The sequence below is a fragment of the Anser cygnoides genome, chromosome 28 (genome assembly GCF_040182565.1).
Source record: "Anser cygnoides isolate HZ-2024a breed goose chromosome 28, Taihu_goose_T2T_genome, whole genome shotgun sequence".
NCBI lineage: Eukaryota > Metazoa > Chordata > Aves > Anseriformes > Anatidae > Anser > Anser cygnoides.
This window is the reverse complement of record NC_089900.1, coordinates 3,702,593-3,712,527: the sequence shown is the minus strand read 5'-3', so window position 1 is coordinate 3,712,527 and position 9,935 is coordinate 3,702,593. Positions and strand designations below refer to the sequence as shown.

At 52.0% G+C, this 9,935-nt stretch overlaps 1 protein-coding gene across 1 annotated transcript; it reads right to left on the bottom strand.

Moving 5' to 3' along the window:
* Positions 1 to 3,446: 3,446 nt before the first annotated feature.
* On the bottom strand, positions 3,447 to 7,967 carry LOC136787267 (olfactory receptor 14A16-like). The gene is made up of 2 exons (XM_066984420.1): positions 7,948 to 7,967; positions 3,447 to 4,569 (listed from the first exon to the last, which is right to left on the bottom strand). The coding sequence occupies exons 1-2, from the start codon at positions 7,965 to 7,967 to the stop codon at positions 3,534 to 3,536; spliced, it is 1,056 nt and encodes a 351-aa protein (XP_066840521.1). The 3' UTR covers positions 3,447 to 3,533.
* Between the last annotated feature and the right edge of the window lie 1,968 nt (positions 7,968 to 9,935).

Sequence of the window (9,935 nt, the reverse complement as noted above, 5' to 3'; positions counted from 1 at the left end):
CAGCTGCTTCAGACAGAGGTCACCTCAGATTCTTTGTCCCCAGCCATGTTACTGCTGCTGGCCTGTCAGCTCCAGAGTCAGAGGTGACCCGAGGCTTCCTACTGGATTTTAAGTTTCTGAGGCACAACAGACCTCCTAATAACATACCCACCCAACACCTTCCTTGTGGGCCAGCACATGAGGCGTTAAAAAAGTAAGCTTCTCACATGAAATTTATGAAGTAAATTTTCTGCCACTGCTAGAAACATTCTTCATAGGATCTACTGTGTTCATAGTGAGACATGATGTATCTCTACCCCTGCCTTTCTCTTTTTCTTTCTCTGCATATTATGTCTTCAGAGAGCTCTCCAATGGAAAGAATCTTTGAATTGCAAAATAACTCATATTCGAGGAGACCCCTGAATGGCATCTTCTTGGACTGTCTTGCTCAAAGCAAACCAAATAGATGAGGTTTCTCAAGGGCTCCTTTCGGCTTGGCACAAACCAGAAAGGGTCTGAAAGCATCCTCCATCCTGTAATTCCGACATTTAATAACAACACTCAACAGTGTTGGCACAAGTGCTGATCACTGAGGGATGCTGCTAGGAACTGCCTGACAGCAGAACTTTGCACAACGGATGACACCTGGGCCTGATTGTCCTTCCAAATTCCCACCCACAGCCTCATCCATTAGTTACATCCACATAGCACCATTCTCACTACAACAAGTCTCTGGGAGACAATGTCAACGGCCTTGCTAAACTGCAGGTAGACAGTGTCACTTTCTTTCTCCTCCCCTATGGGTTCAGCAATCCCTTTTTTGTCCTTGAAGTGCCTGGAAGTAGCTGTGGAAAAGCTTGCCCCATCACCTTCCCAGGGACTGAGGTGAGGCTGACCAGCCTTAATTCTCCCCACCCTCCTCTTTCCTCTTCCGGAAGACAGGTCTGATGTCATTCCAAGTCTCCAGAAAGCTCTCTGGTCCCCCTGGCACATTTGCTGACACAGTCCGGAAAGGCAGGGGAGGGTGATGCAGCAGACTGGGGCATTTGCAGTGAATCTGTCCAGGACAGGTGAGATGGATTTCATGGAGGTGGTGGGGGTTGTTCCTGGTGTCACACATGGAAGTGTCAGGGCTCTGTGAGGTGTCCACATCTGAGCTGGCCTCATGTACTTCTTGTAAACACAGCAGTGTTCAGAGACATGAGTCTTGCACATCCAAAGACAGGGCACTGCAGTGGTTGTGGTGTCCTTCTGGCTCGTGTTGCCTCTCCCAAAGGCTGAGAGGCGTCTCAGCCCTGCGGTACATCGCCCTGCTCTGCACTTGTCTGAGATACCCCACGGCATGAGGAATGGACACAGGCTGAGGGCATTTGTGCTCAGGTTTGCCTTACATGCACACAATATGCACATTGAAGCCTCATCTGTACAGGGCACACGTGTGGCCTTCTGACTGAGCCATTCTGTGTCCCTCTGTGGAGGAACAAACCACCTCTCTGAGCTGGGCTGAGAGCCCTGGTCCTGGAGCTCCTCAGGCAGCTCCTGCTGCCCCCGAGCCCTGGCGGCCTGCCCCAAGCTGCATACGTACCAAGGGGTTTCTCTTTCCAGGGATCCCCTGCACACACACAGGGCCCCACTCTCCTCCCAGGACTTCCCACCTCAACAAAGAGCCTTTCCCAGGAAGGAGTATGCCTGTGCTGGCCTGGCCAGCCATTCCTGCACCCTCTCCCCATGCATCCCACAGCCCCAGCTGGTGGTGCTGCTCTGCAGAGCGAGGGGGCTGTGGTGTCCAGGACACAGGGGCACTCTGCTACTCTGCAGGGCCGTGCTGTGCAGGCTGGGAGGTAGAGACAGGTCATGGGTCTCTTCCACTGACTGCCTCCCACACCAGCTCTTCTGTGGCTGTCAAGGGTGCTCAGCAGTAGCCTTCTTTCTTTCCTCGAGTGCCATCAGAAGTGTTTGGCTGCTGCACTGCATCCAGCCTATGGTGTTTCACTAGGGGTAAAACGAATCAGTCACCAGACTCCCTTCCTTGTTCCCGCTGTGTCCCCTGGGTCGCGGGGCTCTTCTTCTCACACCCAGATCTAGCACTTTATCTCAGGGGAACTCCACCTGAGACAGGCTCGCACTCCGTGGGCTCCATTCATTGCTGACTCCCTGGCAGACGCTGTCCCTGCAGCTCCTCTGGGCTCTCCTGGCAGCTCCTGATTCTTTCCAAAAAATGCTCACCTGCTGCCAGTGTCCTGGTTTCAGCTAGAACAGAGTTAATTTTCCTCCTAGTAGCAGGTAGGGTGCTGTGTTTGAGATTTAGGATGAGAATAATGTTGAGAACACATTGATGTTTTGGTTGTCGCAGAGCAGTGCTTACACTAAGCCAAGGACTTTTCAGCTTCTCGCTCTGTCCTGCCAGCGGGCAGGCTGGGGGTGCAGCAGGAGCTGGGAGGGGACAGACCCAGGACAGCTGACCTCAACTGGCCAAAGGGGTATTCCATACCATCTGACGTCATGCTAAACAATTAATATGGGGGGACTGGCCGGGGTGGGGGGACTGGCTCCTTGGGGATAGGCTGGGCATCGGTCAGCGGGTGGTGAGCAATTGCATTGTGCATCACTTGTTTTGTACACATTATTAGTAGTAGTACTATTATTATTATTATTATTGTTGTTGTTGTTATTATTATTATTTTCTGTCCTAATAAACTGTCTCTCTCTCAACCCACAGGCTTTGTTTTCCTGATTCTCTCCCCCATCCCAGAGAGGGAGGAGGGAGGGTGAGCAAACGGCTGTGTGCTGCTTAGCTGCCAGCTGGGTTAAACCACAACAGCCAGCCCCATCACATGCTCTAGTGCCCCAGGCAGGTTAATTGGAGACTCTTCACCATACACCTGAGTGCTGGACACCAACAAGCAACACCTGAGCCAGCCCCCATGCCCTCAAACACCCAGCTGGGGCTCTGATCACTTCACCCTGAGCCCATGGAGAAACAGGCAAAGCCAGGTCCCTCTTTGGAGTCCATTTCTGGACTGCAATGTTCTTGACAACTACTGAGAAGTAAGACCTGAGCCCTCAGGCACTACCCTGAGCAGAATCACTTTATGGGACGGAAATGCTGTTCTGGAGGCCAAGTGTGTCACAAAAGTGCCCATTGACTGTCCCTGCCTGTGATCACAGGATTGCCACACAGCAGTACTGTGACCAAGCTACAGGAACAATCAGGCTTACGCCAACAGAAAAGGCTCAGCAGGAGAGTGTGGAAGTGGAATGAAAGCAGCTCTAGACAGACCAAGCACTGGTGCTTCCTGGCAGTGCTGCTGTGATGGGACTCTATTCCTCTCCACTTCTACCCATGGGCATTACCCTGCAACCCCTAGCAAAGTTCTCAGAGGAAGCATCTCAGGCACGCTCCACTGCAGGTTCCTTTATTTTGTTTAAATACGTGAGTAGGATAAATAATGACAATTTATATGGAAAACATTGTTGTCCCTTACACCCCTCATTAATAAACAAATAAAAACCACCAAAGAACAAAAGACAAGCTTGACATATCGTGAGTTACATTATGAGTGCTTTGCAGAAGAAGACAGGCAGTGCATTACTTCTGATGTACACCCACTCATGAGTTTGCGCAGTGCATCCTTGAGCTCCTGGTTCCTCATGCTGTAGATGAGGGGGTTCACTGCTGGAGGAACCACCGAGTATAGAACTGCCACCACCAGATCCAGAGATGGAGAGGAGAGGGAGGGGGGCTTCAGGTAGGCAAAAAAGGCAGTGCTGAGAAAGAGGGATACCACGGCCAGGTGAGGGAGGCATGTGGAAAAGGCTTTGTGCCGTCCCTGCTCAGAGGGCATCCTCAGCACGACCCTAAAGATCTGTACATAGGAGAGAACAATGAATACAAAACACCCCAAAACCACAAAAACACTAAATGTGAGAAGCCCAATTTCCCTGAGGTAGGAGTCAGAGCAAGAGAGCTTGAGGATCTGTGGGATTTCACAGAAGAACTGGTCCAGGGTATTTCCTCCACAGAGTGGCAATGAAAATGTATTGGCAGTGTGCAGGACAGCATAGAGAAAGCCACTGCCCCAGGCAGCTGCTGCCATCTGGGCACAAGCTCTGCTGCCCAGGAGGCTCCCGTAGTGCAGGGGCTTGCAGATGGCAACGTAGCGATCATAGGACATGATGGTGAGAAAATAATACTCTGCTGACAATAAAAAGAAAAAGAAAAAGACCTGTGCAGCACATCCTGTGTAGGAGATGGCCCTGGTGTCCCAGAGGGAATTGGCCATGGCTTTGGGGAGAGTGGTGGAGATGCAGCCCAGGTCGAGGAGGGCGAGGTTGAGGAGGAAGAAGTACATGGGGGTGTGGAGGCGGTGGTCGCAGGCTACGGCGGTGAGGATGAGGCCGTTGCCCAGGAGGGCAGCCAGGTAGATGGCCAGGAAGAGCGCGAAGTGCAGGAGCTGCAGCTCCCGCGTGTCTGCGAATGCCAGGAGGAGGAACTCGGTGATGGAGCTGCTGTTGGACATTTTCTGCCTCTGGACATGGGGTTCTGTCCAAGGAGGGAATAACAAGTGAATAGTCAAACATCTACAAAATCTATTGCATAGGTCGTTTAAGCTACTGCTCTCTCACCAACACACAACAGACATGCACTGCCTTACTCCTTTCTGGAAGACCTCTGTGCAACATCCTGGCCAGAGTTCTGGCTGGGTTCTGTTGGTGATGCTCTTTCTGTGAGCAGGAGAAACTGCCCTTTGGCACTGGGAGAGTCAGTTCTGCTCTGAAGCCAAAGGCATAGGAACTGGGTGCGACCTCAGACGCCTGCTGGCCAAGGGCATCTCCCTCTTTGCAGATCCAGAGGAGCAGGTCAAATAATCCCTCAAGAAACAATAAAATTGATGCTGGCACTGGCTTTAGGCTGAGGTCTATGAAAGAACTTGGTGAGATTCTTTAAAGACATGCAGACCTTTTCCAGAGCAATGGTCTAGGAGCCTCAATCTGTAATAAAAACACTGTTCCTCCAATACCAACAGCCTGGCTTACCTGTAGGGCATCAAATAGTGGATTGACTGCTTACCCTAGAGGTAGACCATACCTTGAACTTTCACTTGACAAACCTATTTCAGGTATGTGTGAATTCTCACACCACCACCCCAGGAAATCCAAAGGAAACTCATGACCAAGTTCCCAAGACATTATGTCTGAAGTACTATAGTGGATGAGAAGGGGGTTGCTCCAGGGAAGGTGTCTGCAGTGCACAGATGTCAGAGAGATGTCCAGATCTCCCCTGCCATGGTGTTTCTTGGAGCAGTTCCGTCTCACTGCCTGCCCATGGCTCTGCTGCCTGCAGCTCTCCCTGCCTGCAGCTGGGTCTCTGTCCCCACACCTCCTGCCTGCAGGTCACAGCCCCCATCCCACCCGCTGGGTGCTCAGCTCTGCCCTGCAGACACCTCCTGGCAGCAGGGCTCTGCCCAGGGGCAGCTCGCTGGGGGCACATCCTAGAGACCAGGTCACACAGACCCTGCTGGCACTGCACATGTGGTGGTGGTGGAGCTTTCTAGGGGATGAGGGGAAGGAAAGGGACTTGCTGGGGGTCCTTGTAATGCTCCTTGTGATGGCTTAGAAATGTCAGCCTTCTCTAGGAAATAACAGTATCTATTTCCATTCCCACCAAGCCAAAGAAGAGACGACTGAAAGAAAAGGGTCAGAAAAGCAGAGATTCAAGGCGCTAACCCTTGCTTTCTCTCCTCTCTTACAATGTGGCTTGAATACACCCTGGTTGTGCTGTGGATCTGTGAGCAGGCTGCCCCAGGCAGCAGCCTCCCACCAGCAGCAGGACCCTGCCCTGCCGGGGGGGCTCCTTCCACCCGCAGCTTCTCCCCGCAGCGCCCTGGGCAGCTCCCCGGGCAGGCTGAGTGCTGAGCCTGGCAGGCGGCAGAGGCCCTGCCCCGGCACACAGCCCCTGGGGCACAGCAGGGACCCTGCTCTGCACCACAGCCCCGGGCACCCCTGCCTGCACCCCCAGCTTCACAGCCTGCAGCCAGCCCTTGACAAGGGAACCCTCGGGGCCTGGCCTCCGTGCATTTTCCTTCTGCTAGAAACTTACCATATTATGTGCTTTAGGCATTGAATCTCCAATGATCTCTCAGTATACCCTCACTCCACTCAGCCCGTAACCTCTATCTCCTATCTCTCCTCTCCCAGTGCCAGCTGCAGGCAGTGCCCCCAGCCCTGCTGCACTGGGCAGAGGAGCTGCTCCTGGGCAGAGCTGGCTCTCTGCAGCGCTGCCCGCTTGCCAGGAGCTCCCCTTGGGCCCAGGAGCCCGGCCCAGCTCAGCAGCACAGCACCCGACCATGACATCGCTTGCTCTGTGCCATTGGGCTCCTTCGAGGTGTCCCCAAGGCCTCAGGGCTGACTGCTCCTGAAGTCATCGGGGTCTCTCCTGGGGTGTGGTGTTTGAAGCAGACTGAAGTCATCACCGGCTGCTCCTCTCTGAACATGGGAGAGATGCATTTTAGAAGTGAGATTTGTGCTATTAAAGTGTGTTTGTCAAACACAAGCACAAATGATTCCCTCATTTAACCCCTATTGTGTTCTCACTGCGTGGAAGGACACCTCAGCCATGACATCCAGGGATCATTTCACCCCTCTGAACACCCTTCACCATTTCTTTTAGGAACTGAGAAAGAGACATCTTGCTCGTTGGTGTCCTAACAAGATGGGGGGACCAGAATGCTCTAAAATGGTTTCTATGAGTGGAATGGGACACAAAGACATCATTGGTTGAGTTTTCCCAGCTGTCCATCTGGAAGATCCTCTACCCATACACAAATCTCTTCTTCCTCTCTCGCATGACCAGCACGGTGACTGGGATGTGGAACACCCTCATCATCGTGCTGGTGCCTACAAGCAAACACCTGCAGATGCCCGTGGCCTTCTTCCTGAGGAAGATTTGTCATCCTTGCAGACCTTGTACAGCTCCACCACCCTGTGCCAGATGCAGGACAGCTTCCTGGCTGGAGACAGTACCTCTTTTACTCACAGAAGTGGTAGCGCTATCAGCTGCACCTTCTGCATGAATTGAGTGCTTCCTGCTGGGGGCCATGTCCTATGGTCAGTCCTGGGCTGTATGCCATCCCTGTTCTCTGCAAGAGTCGTGAAGTGGAAGGTCTGACTCCAGAAGGCAGCTGTAACTAAATCAGGGGAATTTCTCTCATGTACAGTAATTATTTCTCCTCCTCCCAGCTACAGTTCTGTGGCCCCAGTGTCGTGGACCCCTTCTGTGATTTTGCCCCATTGCTGGAGCTCCCCTGCAGGGCCCCATTGATACTCATGGTCTTTGCTTTCATAATCTGTATTTTGGATCCAATCTTCCTCTTCCCGCTCATGCAGTGTTCATGTGTGTGTGTCCTGTGTTGGAAGGCCCATGGCCTTACCCACCTGCTCTTCTGTCCTCACGAGTGTCACCGTTTTCTATGACACCATCATAACTCTCCGTGTGAAGCGCAGAACAGCCCTCCTAAAAGATATTAACCAAGCCATTTCCCAAACCTTCATCATCCTCCTGGTCAGCCCTCAGGTTGCTTAGAGGTGGTGTGGGAAGGGTGAGAGAGGTGCTGGTGGAGCTGCAGATGTCATCATAAGACCTATCTCAAAAACCTTGGAAAGGACAGATTGATCAAAGACGTTCCTCGGCACTTGGAAAAGGCAGATGTCAAACCCATCTTCTACTAGAAGGGCAAGCAGAAGGATAATTAAGCGTAACCAATGATTAAAATGCCAGCCTTAACCCTAGCCATCAACCCAGACCTAAACTATAAGCCTCAAACCTTGCCCTCATTCTAAACCTTGAGCAGGTTCCTTGAGCAGAACACCAATCCCTCCCTTAAAGCCCTTTCCATTACCTTAACCCTGGAGGGTGACCTCTAATCCCTAAACTTTGTTCTGAACACGTAATCCCCAAAGCCCTCCAACATGTACACAGCACATCTCATCTTCAACCCCACTCCTACCCCTAATTTATGCTGTTTGTTCCCTTTGGGCAGGGCAGGGACTGTGAGGTCCTGCGGCAGCGCATGGCTTTGGAAGAGGTGTGTGAGGTAACAGGTATGTGATCAGATCAGAGGCCAAAAGGAAGAGTTGTCTGGGAACACTGTGATGAAGTCAGGTGTGCCTCAGGATCTGCTGGGCCTGCAGGAGGCACATGGCTGTGAAGGAGGCTGGGAGGTCACTTCTGTCTCTGGAGCTGACGGACCATCAGGAGGAATGTGGCACAGATAGGGACTGTAAAGGCCAGAAGCATGCACATGGTGTCGAAGATGATGGCGAGTTAACTTCTGTTCTGGTCAGGTGACAGACCAAAGGAAGGCTGATGGGATGGGAGTCATGCTTGAGGTATAGTTTGTGAGACCATAGAATCACAGAATGGCTCATGTTGGAAGGGCCCTTAAAGATCATCTAGTTCCAAACCCCTGGCCATAAGCAGGGATGCCACCCATGAAATCAGGTTGCCCAGGGCCTCATTCAACCTGCTCTTGAACAGCTCCAGGGATGGGGCATCTCTAAGGTCTCTTGGCAACTTGTTCCAGTGCCTCACCTCCCTCTGAGTGAAGAATTTCCTCCTAACCTCTAATCTAAATCTCCCCTCTTTTAGCTTAAAAGCATTCCACCTTGTCCTGTCATTATCTGATTGAGCAAAGAGTCACTCCCCATCTTTTTTATAAGCCACCTTTAAGTACTGAAAGGCCACAAAGACGTCACCCAGGAGCCTTCTCTACTCTAGGCTGAACAGCCCCAGCTCTCTCAGCCTTTCTTCATAGGAGAGGTGCTCCAGCCCCTTGATCATCTTCATGGCCCTCCTCTGGACCCGCTTGAACAGATCCACATCCTTCTTGTGCTGGGGGCCCCACACCTGGAAACAGGGCTCCAAGTGAGGCCTCAGGAGGGCAGAACAGAGGGGGACAATCACTTGCCTCCACCTGCTGGCCAACCCTTTTTTGATGCAGCCAGGGATGTAGTTGGCCTTCTGGGCTACAAGTGCGCACTCATGTCGAGCTTTTTCTCCACCAGAACCCCCAAGTCCTTCTCTGCAGGGCTGCTTTCAGTGAGTTCTTCTCCCAGCCTATCCTCATGTCTGGGATTTCCCTGGCCCAGATGCAGCACCTTACACTTGGACTTGTTGAACCTCATTAGGTTCACATGGGCCCACTTCTCAAGCCTGTCCAGGACCCTCCGGACAGCATCCCTTCCTCTGTTGCATCAACTACACCTCTCAGCTTGGTGTCATCCGCAAATTTGCTGAGGGTGCACTCGATCCCACTGTCTATGTCATTGATAAAGATATTAAAAAGTACTGGTCCCAGGACAGACCCCTAAGGTACACCACTCATCACCAGCCTCCACTCAGACATAGAGCTGTTGACCACTGCTCTGTGGGTGTGACCTTCAAACCAGCTCCTTATCCACTCAATGGTGCACCCATCAAATGCATATCTCTCCAATTTGGAGACCAGGATGTCATGTGGGACCGTGTCAAAGGTCTTACGGAAATTCAAGTAGATGACATTGGTTGGTCTTCCCTTGTTTTCTGATGTGGTCACTCCATTGTGGAAAGCCACCAGATTGGTCAGGCATGATTTACCCTTTGGTGAAGCCATGCTGGCTGTCTGAGATCACCTCTTTGTCTTGCAAGTGCCTTGACATTGATTCCAGGAGGATCTTTTCCATGATCTTGCCAGTCAGTGAGGCGAGGCTCACCATTCTGTAGTTCCCTGGGTCCTCCTTTCTACCCTTTTTTAAAATGGGAGTGATGTTTTCCCTTTTCCAGTCACCAGGGACTTCACCCGACTGCCAGAACTTTTCAAATATGATGGAGAGAGGCTTGGCAACTACATCAGCCAGTTCCCTCCGGACCCTGGGATGCAAGTCATCAGGCCCCATAGACTTGTATGTGTTTATGTTCA